The sequence below is a fragment of the Myotis nattereri genome (assembly GCF_964212035.1).
Source record: "Myotis nattereri genome assembly, chromosome: 5".
NCBI classification, from domain to species: domain Eukaryota; kingdom Metazoa; phylum Chordata; class Mammalia; order Chiroptera; family Vespertilionidae; genus Myotis; species Myotis nattereri.
In genome coordinates this window covers 34,390,961-34,407,505 of record NC_138080.1, presented here as the reverse complement: position 1 = coordinate 34,407,505, position 16,545 = coordinate 34,390,961, and the positions used below count along the sequence as shown (strand labels likewise).

Sequence of the window (16,545 nt, the reverse complement as noted above, 5' to 3'; positions counted from 1 at the left end):
TAACAAATTCGAATGTAAAAACAATGGAATATTTTCCTAAAGAACAAAGTATAAGGTATTCTTTCCTATAAGATTGCTGTATTTTTATTAGAATGTTTTGTTAACATTATATTTAGTCCTACATATCACTGAATCTGCCTCTTCATTTAACAGAGATGTGGACATATTAATATGATTGTTCATTAATATGCAAATATGTGCATGAACTTTTTGTCTTATCTAAGTAAAATATTTGAATTGACATTTTATGGCCTATTATAATCCTCGATATCATTTAGACAGTCATCAATGTATGGCTATCTTTAAGGACCTAGTTCAACTCCCACACCTTCCAGGAGCCACAGGCTTCTTAAGTTCTTGGGCATTTAGGAAATGTGCCAAATATTTTCCAACCCTGACCATAAGCTTCTAAGAGACAAAGTCAGGACTTGTACACAGGTCTCCTGATTCCAATTTTACTGCTCTTTTTGGGTTAGTACAGGATCTCAAAAGCCTCTATCCCAGCTATATTGCATCCTACACTTTTCTGTATGCCATAGGAGGGGCACCAACTATAAAAGATGCTGTTCTCCGCAAAGCATAACTTAAACCAATAATTTATGTTGATAACATTTTTAACAAGGGGATTTTGGGGAAAGGGGTGAAGATTGGACAAAAACCTGTAAATTTAAAAGCAAACAAAAATCAAAAGCTACCCAACCTTCAAAAAGGACAAACACATGTCCCCTCTCTTGACACCTTCCCACCACCTCTTAGTGACAACCACGTGCTCCCATTCCTAAAGCACTTTGTCCATACTAAGTACAGCTTGCCTCGCTATCTGTGGATACCGCTGTCTTCCCACTGTGACAGGAAGTTCCTGGAAGGCAGTATAAGCTCCAACACATTTAAAGGTAACTGCTTAAAGGCTTCAGCACCAAAAACACTCCTTCAATATAAAAAATACAAATATGAAGAATGAACACATGAATGAGCCATAACTGAGGAAAAAGGAGGTCTCTCTTCACTCCCAGAGCAGCATCTAGATCAGTGGTTCTCAACCTTCCTAATGCCGCGACCCTTTATTACAGTTCCTCATGTTGTGATGACCCCCAATTTCATTGTTACAAATTGAACATAATTAAAGCATAGTGACTAATCACAAAAATATGTAATTATATATGTGTTTTCTGATGGTCGTAGGCGACCCCTGTGAAAGGGTAGTTTGACCCCCAAAGGGGTCTCGACCCACAGGTTGAGAACCGCTGATCTAGATCATTCCACTGCTTACCTTTCATCTTTCAAACAATCAACCCTAGAAGATACCTACTAGGTCAGATATGCTACAGGAAGTAAATATACAACAGTTCTTATCCCAGACATGCTTAACAATCTAGCTGCAGGGATAAGACACCCAGATAAAACCAAGGCCCAAGACAAAGCTAGAAGTGGCAGAGATATAAATGCATATAGATTATTTCTTGGGAAGCATACTTCTATTTCAGAAAGGAAGAAAGTGGCCTCTAAAAGTGATTTTCCTCTGTCCTTGCTCTAAGAGACATGAGGAAATACAGCACATTGAATATTAAGTCTCTTTATAATCATCTGGAAACTGTGCTTTGATTCACTCAAGAAGGCTGTGGCATCAAAGAGCACTTCTCATTACTATCAATATGCCACAGACCTCCTTAAAATCCTCTGTCATAAAAGAAGTCGGATGTGCCTCAGTCCCGTCCTGTGTGAATCCTCAATGCAGCTCCAGACCCACATTCATGAAAGGCTTGTGGAAAGTTTCCTACGTGGACATCTCTCTACCTCAAACTCAATCTGCTCAAACCAAACTGCAAAATATATAATAATGACAAATATTATTTACCGTTATTAAATTAAATAATAAAAAACTACAGGAAGTAATAATAACATTAAAGTAGATAATAAGTGAAATATTAATTTTCATTAGTCACAATGTACAAACTCTTCCCTGCATCTACAGTCCCAGAATGAGTAAGCAGATTTTGTTAACTTCTTTGGCCAGCCAAAGATTTGTTTGAACTGCTCAATAACATCTGGAGTTATCGGTGTACTTCCTAAGTAGCAGCACCAAAGAACACATTTGTTTTATATAATCAATCGTATCTGGAAAATATCTCAAAATTGTATGTTCTGGATAATGCTGTGCTAGTGATATTATACACAAGAATGATTGAGCTAAATGGTGTCTTAAGAGGATTAAAAAATAACTATCTCCCCACCTCTTTTTTTGAGATGGTAGTCAAGTTTGCTTCCTGGATATTGATAGTTATGCCAAGAGGGTCTATAAAATAACAGGGTTCTGCCCAACACAAACTGTAGAAATAGAAAGAAACAGAATTTTGATTTTTAAATGAGTACTACCTATGAAAAACCAAATTGGTGGCAATGTAGCTTAAGGACTAATCAGGGGCCCCTGCTCCCTCTTTCATGCTAGTTGACAAGGTTTAACATTTATGAAAAACAACCCATAACATTCTGAGTTTTGATTTTTTCAATAGTTGACAAGAATACTACAATTTTATACTCCTAAAGACATCTGAAGAACCTATTATTAGAAAGGAAAAAATCACAGTTATTACACATTCTTTTACTATTATATTCACATTCAAATGTAGGGGCTATATATAAAAATGCATTATAGAAATTCTTCATTGTCAGAAAGTGACTGCTAGATGAATCATAACTTGTGAACATATATTTTAGATAGAAATTCTCATTCCAATACAAATCTTCAAATCACAGAATGTCAGAGAAAGAACTAATTTTAGAGATAATGTAGTTCCACTTCCCACTTTTATAGATGGAGAAACAAGCACAGAATAAATAAGTGGCTTAAATCAGGTCGTATTGTAAGCTACAACAAAAGTAAATGTGGAACCTAAGTCTCTTGATTCTTAACGCACAGTTCTTCACACTTCACTCATTTAACACCTTGTATTCTTTTAAAAAATAGATATATCTTATTGACTTTTTACAGAGAGGAAGGGAGAGGGATAGAGAGTTTGAAACATCGACAAGAGAGAAACATCGATCAGCTGCCTCCTGCACACCCCCCACTGGGAATGTGCCCGCAACCGAGGTACATGCCCTTGACTGGAATCGAAGCTGGGACCCTTCAGTCCGCAGGCCGACCCTCTATCCACTGAGCCAAACCAATCAGGGCTGCACGTTGTATTCTTAAGTCATCGTACTAGATCCCTTAAGAATCTTCTCTCTCAAGAAGACATTTCCTTAAGGGATATAGAAAAAAGCATTATGCAAAATTAGACAATAACAGTATTCATTAAAACTATATTCTTGGCTATGGAAAACCAAAGAGAGGGGATGATTAAATTGGTAAATGAAAATGAAATTTTATCAATAATTATAGTAAACTTAGACAACTAAAAGGCAGACATTGTAAAAATGGATTAAAAAACAACAGGAAGACCCATATACTATAGATGCTGTCCCAAGAAACCCACTCTCATTATAGAGACATATATGGGGACAAGTGTATGGATGGAAAAAATAATACATAGGAAAAACAGTAAGCACATGAATGGTGTAATGGCTAAGTTAACATCAAATAAAGAAAACTTCAGGACTAAAGGACATTTCACACGATAGAAAGGTACTCTCATAATGATATAAAGTTCAGACATCAGGAAAACAGCAATCCTAAGTGTATTTGCACCTAAAAACAGATCTTCAAAATAAATGGTCATAATATAACTGCTGGAGAAGCGGACAATTCTTCAACCATTGTTGAATATTTAATATCCCTCTCTTAGCAACTGATAGAACTAGACAGAAAACAAAACAAAACAAAAAACCCAAAGATAATTTGAACAATATGGTCAATCACCTTGACTTAACTGATTTATAGACCATTATATCCCACAACTGCAGAACAGACATTCTTGCAAATACACATATAGTATGTTTATTACCAAGAGACACCATGTATGCCACAAAATAAGTTATAATAAAAAAACTTTAAAAAACTGAAATACAGAATAGACCCTATCTGACCAAAATGGAATTAAATTAGAAATCAGTAACAATGAGATATCAAGAAAAATGCATGTATTTGGAAATTTAAACAATGTTTTGAATTGAATAATTAAAATACAACATCAAAATGTGTGGGATTCAACTAAAACAGTGCTTAGAGGAAAACTTAAAGCTTTACAGACTTATATTAGTGAAGAAAAAAAGGTCTATAATGATGGCCAAGCTTCTACACTTTAATTAAGTCAATAAAGAGCAAAGTAAACCCCAAGAAAGTAGAAGATAAAAATAAAAGCAGAAAACAATGAAGTAAAGGACATAAACAAAAACAAAATTCTCTAAAAAGAAAAACAAAATTGATAAACCTCTAACTAATCAAGAAAAAAGAGCGAGACTATAGATTACCAATATCAGGATTTTAAGAGGGGTGATCACAACCATCCTACAGACATTGATAGCATAATAAATAATATTATGGACAACTTAATACCAGAAAGTTTGACAACTTGAATGAAGCAAATTCCCTGAAAAATGTAACTTACCAAAAGGAGCTACAGATGAAACAGGTAATTTGAATATCCCTAAAGCAGTGGTCCTCAACCGTGGCTGCACATTAGAATCTCCTGGGAATCTTTCTAAAATCCTGATTTCTGGGCCTCATCCTCCGGAAATTCTGTTTCTTTGTTACTAATGTTGTGGCCTCACCCAATACATAACAAAGCAACAGAATTTCCGGAGGATGAGGCCCTGAAATCAGGATTTTAAAAAGATTCCCAGGTGATTCTAATGTACAGCCAAGGTTGAGAACCACTGCCCTAAATCTATTAGAGGCACTGAATTAATCATCTAAAGCCCCCCCATAAAGAAAATTCCAGCCTTGGATAGTTTTACTGGCGAGTTTTTACAGACATTAATGAAGACATAACATTCATCTTACATGGAACTTTTCAGAAAATAAAGAAAATACCCCCCAAATTTGTTTTATGGGGCTGGCATAACACTTATACCAAAACCTGACAAAGAAATTACAAATAAGGGTATTACAGACCACTTATCTCTCATGAACATGGACACAAAATGCTTTACAAAGTATTAGCAAGTTGAACCCAGTGATATATAAAAAGGAGGATACATTATGACCTAGGAATACAAGATTAGTTTAATATTTTAAAAAATCAACCAAAGTTATCTACATTTCAGAATAAAGGAAAATCATGTGAGCATTTAAAGAGATGCAGAAAAATCATATGATCATTTAAATAGATGATGCAGTGAAATCATTAGACAAATGAGTTAACGATAAAAAACCTTTCTTCAATCTAGGTATCTACAAAAAAACTCAAGTAACACTGCACTTAATACTAAAATAATAAGTTTTCCCTGTTTTATTGTGAAAAGACAAAGAGGCCCACTCTTACCACTTCTCTTTAACACTGTCCTGAATGTTATAGCCACTGCAATAAGGCAAGAAAAAGAAAAGCAGGCAAATCCAAAAGGAAAACACACTACATTTGCAGATTACATGATTGTTTAAGAAGAAAATCTTAGATTTACAGAAACAACTTTTAGAACTAGGTAGTGAATTTCATAAGATCATATAATATGAGGTTAATATACAAAAATCAATTGCATATCCATAAACAGTTGGCCCTCTGTATCCATAGGTACCACTTGTGCAGACTCAACCGTGAATGAAAAATATTTGAAAAAAAAATCTTAAAGTTAGGTTATTGTTGACATGTACTATGTAGTTAGGCCTACGGTGATTGCTGGATGTGTCTGTACTAAACACATACAAACTTTTTCCCTTGTCATTATCCCCTTAACAACTGTTTATATAGAATTTACACTGTACTAGGTATTATAAGTATACAGGAAAGGTGATTTAAAGTATATGGGGAAACGTGCATAGATCATATGCAAACATCATGCCATTTATATAAGGGATTGAGCATCTGTGGATTTTGGTATCTGCAGGGGGGTCCTGAAACCAATCCCCCCATGGATACTGAGGAACAACTATACTAGTTGCAAACAATTTTTAAAAATTTTTCACTTTCCATAGCATCAACAAACATATTTTGGAATTTAACAAAAGGCTTATAATATCTCTATACTGACTAATGCTAAGAGAAATTAAATAAAATCTAAGTAAATGAAGAGATGGACTATGTTCTCAGGTTGGAAGACTCAGTATTGTTAAACTGTCAATTTTCTCCAAGTTGTTCTAAGTTTTAACACAATCCCAATCTCATCACATTTTCTGGCTCCCTCGGGAAATGCTTTACTGTCTGTCAGAGTGAGAACAGAGCCCTCCTTCCTCAGTACCTCAAAGCTGGACTCTCAGCCCCACACAACTGCAGCTATCCTCACCATGAGTCCATCTGCCTTAACCTGCATACCTCCGACACCTGGACAATCCCTTGTACTCATGGGCCAGTTACAGCCACTACCAAAGGGAAAGAGACCCTTGGGGGATATCAAGGGCATTCATGCTGGAAACTTTATTCTTGAGAAGTTCAATCTTCATTTCTGCTACAGTTGGAACTTCCAGAGGGAGGAGAGAGACCTGAGGGCTTGCACATTTGGGGGCCTGCTCAGATCCAAACCTTCACCCTCCCACTGCAACCTTGGCAGCAGAATACACTTAACCTAAAGCAGTATTAGGGGTTGAGGAAAACCTGGTGGGATGAGCATCTATGTGAATACATTATTTCTGTTTGATCCTGTGGCTCCATCTTATTCTGTCTTTATGATGGTGATGCAAGTGAATACCTCCAGGGGAGAAAGAGGACTGGGTTTAGCAAAAATAATCATTTGTGTAATTAAAGTTTATTTAAGCACACACAAAAAAAGCTCTGTACTTGCTAGAGCTCATCAAATGATACACTTAAGATCTTTGCATTTCATTGTATGTATACTAAATACAAAAGACACCACAAACAGCAAGCTAATTAAATGAAACGGACAAGCTAATTCTAAATTTTACATGGAAATACCAAGGACCTAGCATATCCAAAACAATCTTGAATAACAATGACAGAGAAGATTTATACTATTTGACTTTAAAATACACGATAAAGCTGCAGTAATCAAGACAGTGTGGTAACTGTCAAAAGGATTGACAAATAGACCAGTGGAACAGAAGAGCCCAGTTTCCATTTATACAGTCAACTGAGTTTTGGCAAAGGTGCCGTTAAAATCTGTGGGAAAAGTAAGTTTTTAAGTAAGTGATACTGAAACAATTAGATCTCTACATAGGGGGAAAGAAGCATGGGCCCCTACCTCACACTACACATAAAAACTATTTCAAGATGGATCATAAGCCTAAATGAAAGCTAAATACAAAAACTAGAAGAAAACAAGAGAGTATTTTCTTGCCCTGGTGATAGGCAAAGGTTTATTAGAGACGATACAGAAAGCAATAACTGTGGAAGAAAAACTGTTAAATTAGATTTCATCAAAATAAAAAGTTTCTGCTCAAAGATTATCATTAACATAATGAATAGACAAGCCACAAATTGGGTTTTCTATTTGCAAAATGGAGATCTGACAAAAGGCTGCTACTCGGGGTATATATAACAGCTGACTAAAAAATAGGAGAATTTTAAAAGACACTTCACAAAGAAAATATACAGAAACATAAGCATATAATAATGTGCTCAACATCATTAGTCAGAAAAATGCAAATTAAAAGCACAATGAGACACCACCGCACACCCACTAGAATGGCTAATTAAAGATTGACAACAGCATATGTTGGTGAGGATGTGGAACAACTGAATGCTCATATATTACTGGTAGGAGTACTAATGGTACAACCACTTTGGGAAAACGTCTGGCAGTTTCTTATAAAACTAAACATATGATGTAACAATTTGACGTCTAGTTATCATCCAATGCATATAGTCACAAGACTTACGAGTATGTTTATTGAAATTTTATTCACAATAGCCACAAGCTGGAAACAGCCCAGTGTCCAACAACAGAACGAATAAACCAACTGACCTCTATGCAGACAATGGAATACTACTCAGCACTCAAAAGGTAACAACTACTGAAATATCCAACAATGTTGAAGAACCTCTAAATCTTGTGTGCAACGAACAAAGCCTTACACAGCAGAATACAGGCATACTTCCTTTTATTGCACTTCACTGAACTGTATTTCACAGATACCGTATTTTTTGCAAATTGAAGGTTTGTGGTAACCCTGATTTGAGCAAGTCTATTGGCACCATTTTTCCAACAGACTCAGATGATGGTCAGTATTTTTACTTAAGGTATGTAATTGTTTTTTTAGACATAATGCTGTTGCATATTTAATTGATTACAGTATAGTATAAGCATAACTTTTATATGCACAGGGAAATAAGATGTATGTGACTCCCTTTCTTACAATATTCTTCATTTCATTGTGGTGGTCTGGAACCAAACCTACAGTATATCTGAGGTGTATGCTGTATGGTTCTACTTTATATAAAGTCCTAGAATAGGCAAAGCAAATTTACAGGAGGGGGGAAAAAAAGAGAACAATGGCTACCTCTGGGAGGTACAGAGGGGAATTTACTGGGAAGGAGTACAAGGAAACTTTCTGGGATGATGGCAATGGTCTATTTTAAAAGGGTTTTTGCTGCACCAGTATCTTCTGTACTTGCTAGTGCTCATCAAATGATACACTTAAGATCTTTGCATTTCATTGTATGTATACTAAATACAAAAGACACCACAAACAGCAAACTAGTTAATGATGGGCATGATGATGTATTTGGGGAGAAGTGTACTGAAGTCTGCAACTTACTTTGAAATGCAACTCAAAAAAAAGGGGGGGTGGAGAACAGATGGATGAATAGAATGGATAGTTGAATAAATATGTGATAAGCTAAACAAATACTGTAGAACACCACCATATGTACTAGTATGTGGTGTTCGCTGGAAAATTCAATTTTTATTTGTTTGCAATAAAATGGTGAAACAAAAACAACTAATGTATCTTTTTAAGATGACTAAGATTGTATCCTAGGTTGGGCTGCCAATGATAAGGATCCAGGTCAGCATCTATGCAAATCAGGTTGAGCAGAGGAGGAAGTAAAAGTGGTCAATATATCAAGTGAGGGGTGGGGCAGTATGAGAGCCAAAGCCCAGAAACGCAGGAGGTTCTACCTCAGCCAGAAACACGGCCCAGGGCAGCAAGGCAGCAGTCACTTTCGGACATTCTTAGGGGGCTTTTGCTTCCTTTATAACGCTGCAAGTCTATGGAATTATCATTTAGGCCTGGTACCCAGCATTTCCTAGCACTTTACCTTTTCTAATAAACGCAAGACATAGTTGAAGGATTCAAAGTCATTGATTGGGGTGGGAGGGGGAGGGAGGAAGGACTGGAAAGGAATTAAAAATTCTACAGGGAGGTCTGACTCACCCACTTCTTGATGGGTAACTACCCTTTTAAATTGCATCTTGTGAAAACGGCCAAGGAGCATTAAAGATTGAATGTAAAACTGCTTCTGGGCACAGCTGATTAAAAAGGAATAAAACTATTTTAAAAAGATATTCTGAGTTATTTGGCAAAATTTGCGTTTTGGTGAATGCATGACTCAGATCCCACTGCAGGTCCTTTTCATCTCCAGAGCTGTGACTTTTAGAGGACGATAGTCACCAGCAATTGTTGCTCTCTGGAGATGATTGCAGAGTCTCCGTCTGGCTGACAGAAATCAGTGATTATCACTTTGCTTGACTTAATGAGCCTGCACAGAAACCTTACCTGCTTTGTCCTTGAACTTCCTATTCACTCAGCTTTCCGATTTTTCCATCTGCAAGGATATAGCATACTTTTTGCTACTAACTTGCCTTCCATAATAAATAGGTTCACCTTTATAGGGCTTTTTCTTACTCTAACTTTTAATCTTTCAGATAAGAAACAAAACTTAATCAGATCAGACACATAACAAAACAGGGACACACAAGCTAACCCTAATTTGAACAGACTTTTAACCGTAAACATTGTTGACTCATCTATCACAATATGTAATTTTTAATTGAATTTAAAATTAATCTTTGAACTAAAAATCTCCTCTAAGCTAATGAAACTATTACATCTGTATAGTTAGCAAGCAAAAAGAACTAATATCAAGGAATAGTAAAAGAAATATGAAGTTCATCACTTTCCACCTGAGAGGTCAGCTACCCTGGGTAACCCAACCAGTTTTCAGGAATATGCTCTGGGCAAGATAACACAGAGAACGAGATAAATATCGCATCCAAAAATGTTGAAGAAAACACGTTATGTCCAAACCACAGTATCTCTGGGCTGCTCTTCGTTTCACAAAGATGTTAAGATCTGAAAAGTTTTCTGTATCTCTAAGTCAGTGGTTCTCAACCTTCCTAATGCCGCGACCCTTTAATACAGTTCCTCATGTTGTGGTGACCCCCAATTTCATTGTCACAAATTGAACATAATTAAAGCATAGTGATTAATCACAAAAACAATATGTAATTATATATGTGTTTTCCGATGGTCTTAGGCGACCCCTGTGAAAGGGTCGTTCGACCCCCAAAGGGGTTGCGACCCACAGGCTGAGAACCGCTGCTCTAAGTGCTATAGCACAAACCAGGCTACTGTTTCCTCAAATTATATGACGTTTCCCTCAAAAACAAATACCAACTCTATTATAATAAACATTTATCTCAGCAAAGCAAATAAGATGCCACAAATCGGCTTTTTTGTTTTGTTTTTTTAGATTATCTCATAAAAGCACAGAGACTAGGAGAAAAGAGCAAAACCCGTCCAGTATGGCTTGGCAGGGTTTTATGGCTCCCAGATTGTACTTTCTTACTTCCCAAGAGCCATTCATGAGATCTGTTGCAATGATGACTCAAATTATATATAAATTTTAATCTGAAAGTAGAGTCTGTTGCCCTCTTGAGGTAAATTGAAGAACAGAAAGAAAACAATGCTATCTTTGCCTGGAACATTTACAGAGAGAAGCTTTCTTCTCCAAAGGGCTTTTTCTACAAACATATTGTGCTCTGAAGCTAGCTAGTTGTAATATAAAACTCCATTTTCACCGCAACAGATAATTTACAAATACCACTAGGCATCAGAATATTTCTGCAAAAATAAAGCTAACCTTTACACCAAGAATTAAGAGAAATTTTTAAAGCTTCAATGGATGAAAATGTCAAACCAGGTGCATCCTAAAAATTCATTATGCAGCTCTTCAGTAGGCCTAGCTCATATGATTCAGGGGACCTAAACTGTAGACTGAAAAGCACTGTGGCAAGCTTTTATAGGGCTTGTGGGGGGTTGGGGGACAAGGCAAATCCCATATATTTTTATAGTTCAATTCCACTTAATAAGCAAGGTCTGCAACACAAGAATAGCTGCACTGAAAAAAAAAAAGTATGTAATATATAAGCGTGGGTAGAAAAATTTAATAGTCTTGATAGATTATCCTGCTAGGGAATTAATTTTAGTAACTAACCCTCTGAGGTACTGTTCCTATTTCAATGTCACAGGGCCTTGAATGAATTAAGGTTCTTTTTCCTCAAATTACATCTTATTCTAAGCTATCATTTGATTTTCAGTATTATTAAGAATGAGTTGGATGACATCATTACTCCTCTAAAGTTTGAAAGACTTCAGCACTTGACTAATAAGCATGACTCATATTCATGAATGATCAAGGTTTTGAATGAGCAATAAAAATATGGTCACCATCTCATCCTGCTTCTCTGTCCCCTGTAGGCAGCAGAGATCACACTGGCCAGCTGTTGGGTCTAAATTCATGGCTACAGAATCAACCTGTCACTGTATCTGAGGCGATCGAAGTAGGATGCTCACACACTCTCTCCCAGTGCTGAGCTCTTTACACAGGCCCCTCAAGCTATTGCTGGTATTTATTTCAACTTATGAAAAAGCCTCTCTTTTTTTCTTTCTTTCATTTTTTACAAACCTAAAGGAGAGGAAAAGAAGTTAAGGGGGTAGGGGAAGTAGGAGGGCACAAAGAGACATTCCTAGCACCAATTTCTTAATATTATGAGCAGATAATCCCAAAATTTGCACTGTCAGCCCAGGCATCTTTTGTATAGCCTACCTGACATCCAACTGGATATATCCTAAGCATTTCAAACTTAGCCTATCTAAAAAAACAGAAAACATGTTCTCTCATAAACCTGTTATTCCCTCTGTCTTTTCCACCTCAGTATACGTTGGTGGAAAGTACCCATTGTTCTCACAACCCAAACCTGAGTGACAATCCTTGACGCCTTCCTCTTTCTTACTCCCAACCTGATCCAAAGTCCTGTCATTTGCAACAACAAATACAGGTCTAATCCACCCTCTCATCTCCATCATTACTATCACCACTCTCACCTGAGCAAGGATGGACACAACAGTCTTTTCTCTGGTTTCCTACTTTGACTTTTGTACCCCACCTAATCCAGAGATTTTCAACAGGTGTGCTGCAAGGATTTTTAAAACATGCAATACCTGACTATTTAGTCCGGAGCACTGACCTCTTTTCCCTTAGATTATCAAATTAAAAAAATGATAGCAGCCAACACAAAATAGCCATCCGGTGTGAATGAATCAAAATTATACCTTTTGCCCTAGCTGGTTTGGCTCGGTGGATAGAGCGTAGTGTCGGCCTGCGGACTGAAGGGTCCCAGGTTCGATTCCTGTTAGGGGCATGTACCTTGGTTGCAGGCACATCCCCAGTAGAGGGTGTGCGGGAGGCAGCTGATCGATGTTTCTCTCTCATTGATGTCTCTAACTCTCTATCCCTCTCCCTTCCTCTCTGTAAAAAAATCAATAAAATATATATTTTTAAAAACTATACCTTTTATTTTCAGAATGGCCAAAAACATATATTTTGGTGTGCCACAGAATTTTAGCAGTTTATGTGTGCCATGAGATGAAAAAGGTTGAAAATCACTGCTCTAATCCATTAGTCAGACAACAGTCAGAATGACCATCTTACTTATGACCCTGAATATGTCACTCTCCTGCTTAAAACCACTCATCAACGTCCTACCTCATTTCAAATAAAATTTTAGTTCCCCTAGAGGAGTGGTCAGCAAACTGTGGCTCGGCAAACCGTGGCTCACGAGCCACATGCGGCTCTTTGGCCCTTTGAGTGTGGCTCTTCCACAAAATACCGACTTCTGCACATAGGCCACGAAGTTCCAATTGCACTGTACGTGCGCGCCCACACATGGTATTTTGTGGAAGAGCCACACTCAAGAGGCCAAAGAGCCGCATACGGCTCACGAGCCGTGTTTTGCCGACCACGGCCCTAGAGTTTACAAAATTTGGAAGCTTTTGGCCTCCTCTCTGTTCCTAGAACAGCCCAACTTCTTCCCCATTTTAGTGCCTTTCTCTTATTTTTTTCTGCTCTTGGCCTGAGTCTTCCTCACACTTCAGATCTCAGCTTAAATATCACCACTTTGTCTAGAGAGTAACTCTATTTATTCTCTAGCACCATAGTCTATTTCCATCATAGCAGTTACTGTTGATTATTTGTTGAACTAGTAATAGTAAGTACCACGAGGGCAAGGACAGCATCTGTCTTGTTCACCACGTTGTTCCCAGTGCCTTTAACAGTGCATAGCATCTAGTGTGCCCTCAATAAACATTCCGTCACCCTAGCCGGTTTGGCTCAGTGGATAGAGCGTCGGCCTGTGGACTGAAGGGTCCCGGGTTCAATTCTGGTCAAGGGCACATGCCCGGGTTGTGGGCTTGATCCCCAGTAGGGGGCATGCAAGAGGCAGCCAATCAATGATCCTCTCTCATCATTGATATTTCTATCTCTCTCTCTCCCTTCCTCTATGAAATCAATAAAAATATATTAAACAAACAAAAAAAATACCATCAATAAGAGGGACTAGCAAGGTGTTCCTGAAACTTCTGAAAATAAAAATTATTTTAAGATTTTCACTTCTTGCCCTAGCCAGTTTGGCTCAGTGGATAGAGTGTCAGCCTGTGGACCGAAGGGTCCCGGGTTCAATTCCAGTCAAGGGCACGTACTTCGGTTGCAGGCCCCTGACTCTGGTCAGGACCATGTGGGAGGCAACCAATCTCTGTGTCTCTCTCACATCGGTGTTTCTGTCTCTCCCTCTCCCTCCCATTCTTTCTAAAAATCAATGGAAAAAATTTCCCTGAGTGAGGATTAAAAAAAAAAAAGTAAAAAAAAATAAATACATAAAAAAGACTTTCACTTCTTAATTCATTGAATTATATATGAAACTTTAGAATTCTTCTTGCTAAAAATTGAGATATGAAGCATCAAAAGAATGCATAATTCTGTTTTGTCAACTAGACTTTGGAATAAATAAATGATCAATTCAAACACATTATTTAATAATTACTAAAAAGTAGCTATTTATAAAGGAAATAATGGTTACTTAATACCAGCCACTTGCTGTGTTGATTTTATAGCAGCTAAACGTTCCAGAGTACCCAGGGCCCTTATGCGGTGGGCTAAAAACTCAACTCGCTCAATCAAAACGACTCCTGCCTGCAGTTTAGACCAGCCTACGGCTAAAAAGAGCTTCAGAGGGATCTTGTGAACCACTCTTTCTCTTGAGAATGCTAATGTCAACAAACCATACTCACTTAAAAAAAAGGAATTATTTAAATGGAAATAATCCATTCCTACAAGAACTACAGAACTACAAGAACTAGGGATGTGTGAGATGATACATGTTAATTTAAACTTATTGTGGTAACCATGTGAGTCAAATCATTTTGCTGTACACCATAGCATATACAGTGATATGTCAATATATCTCAATAAAACTGGGAAAAATAATGTATTACAATCCATCAAAAGCAAACAAAAATCATGAAATCTCCCATTTCTCACCTCCCCACCAAAAAAAAAAAGGGGGGGGGGGGAAGAAAGGAAGAAAGGAAGAGGAATGTAGATGTAGAGCCAAAGGGATTCTCATAGGCTGCTGCTGGGAAGATAAACTGACAACCACTTTGGGGAATATGACAAGATAATGATTTCTTACTTGACTGCCTCGTAAATATTGTTAGAGGTATGTCCTGACAAGGCATCATGTAAGTTGCGTATAAAATAATCTCTGTATTCTTCAGGAAGGGCCATAAATGTTCCACCCATCACAATAAACTCCACTTTATCCACACTGTGACCAAGCTGTTTCAACTGAAAGACATAAATTAATCAACATTAAAAGGATACAATCATTATCCTAAGAGTACTGCAAATTTCTAATTTTATTTTGCAGTGTTTTCATCAGTATAGTTTAAAAATGAGAAGCAATTAAACATACTTAAGTTCTGTGGATTAAAAAAAAGAGATTCCAGATTCTGAAATAAAAAAAATAGTAAAGCTCAAATAAGGAGGGAGAGTGAGACTATCTCAGTGATGGCGAACCTATGACACACGTGTCAGAGGTGACACGCGAACTCATTTTTTTGGAAGGCAGCTATGCTCACCACTATACCACCAACGCCTTCGCGAACTCATTTTTTTGGTTGATTTTTCTTTGTTAAATGGCATTTAAATATATAAAATAAATATCAAAAATATAAGTCTTTGTTTTACTATGGTTGCAAATATCAAAAAATTTCTATAGGTGACACGGCACCAGAGTTAAGTTAGGGTTTTTCAAAATGCTGACATGCCGAGCTCAAAAGGTTCACCATCACTGCTCTATCTATATAATAGAGGAATATGCAAATCAGCCAGGATGCCATAACATCACAACCAAACAGCAGGGACCTGAGGCTGCATGGCCCTTGACCAGGGCGAGGGACCTCAGGCCGTGCCCCCCACCCCAGTACTGGGCTGGGGGACCTCAGGCTGTGCCCCCTGCCCGGAGGGGCTTGACGGGGGTGGGGCCGGCCAGGTGTGGGTCTTCTGCGTTTTTGAAGCACGTGCGGGTGGTGGGCGGAGACTTGACTCTAGGTCCCGGGGTGCGCCCCAGACTAACAGGAGGGAGAGTTTCATACACATTTTACTAATTTTCTTTCATGTCTAACACTTCTATTATAAAGGGCAAATAGCAATATTAAAATATTTCCTCTAATTAATTCCATTTTAATGTGCACAAATTTCATGTGCCGGGCCACTAGTTAAAAATAATAAACGAGAAGCTTGATGTTAATACCTACAGAGCTGAGTGGAAATCTTAAAAACACACAGAATATAAACTAGAAAGCAGTAAAGGCAAATATAAGCAACTATGTATCAATCATGTATTTTATGCCAGACTCTGTGGTGAGCCTTGGGGACAAAGGAGATCATTCATGCAGCATAATCAGGACTTGATGCAAATGAAAGAAAAAGAACACTATATTAAAAACAGAAATTAAGAAAGCAGTTGTAAATTAAAACTTTAAAGTTTTAAATCAATTGTGAGGATTCTGGACATAGGTGGAACCTCAAGCCTGCTTTCCGGGAGGAAAATAAAAATCTGATTGATAAAATATGAAGTATAATGCCTCTACTATTATAGATGCAAATGGTACAGATCTTTGATTTTATCAACCACAATAAGCCAAGATTCTACTTT

At 37.5% G+C, this 16,545-nt stretch overlaps 1 protein-coding gene across 1 annotated transcript in view; it reads right to left on the bottom strand.

Moving 5' to 3' along the window:
* The window catches only part of ELP3 (elongator acetyltransferase complex subunit 3), a 93,948-nt gene that overhangs the window by 59,271 nt on the left and 18,132 nt on the right, over positions 1–16,545 (bottom strand). Inside the window, exon 7 of the mRNA XM_081092872.1 lies at positions 15,019–15,173. Within this exon, the coding sequence (XP_080948998.1) occupies positions 15,019–15,173 (155 nt within the window). The remainder of the gene's footprint in view (positions 1–15,018; positions 15,174–16,545) is intronic.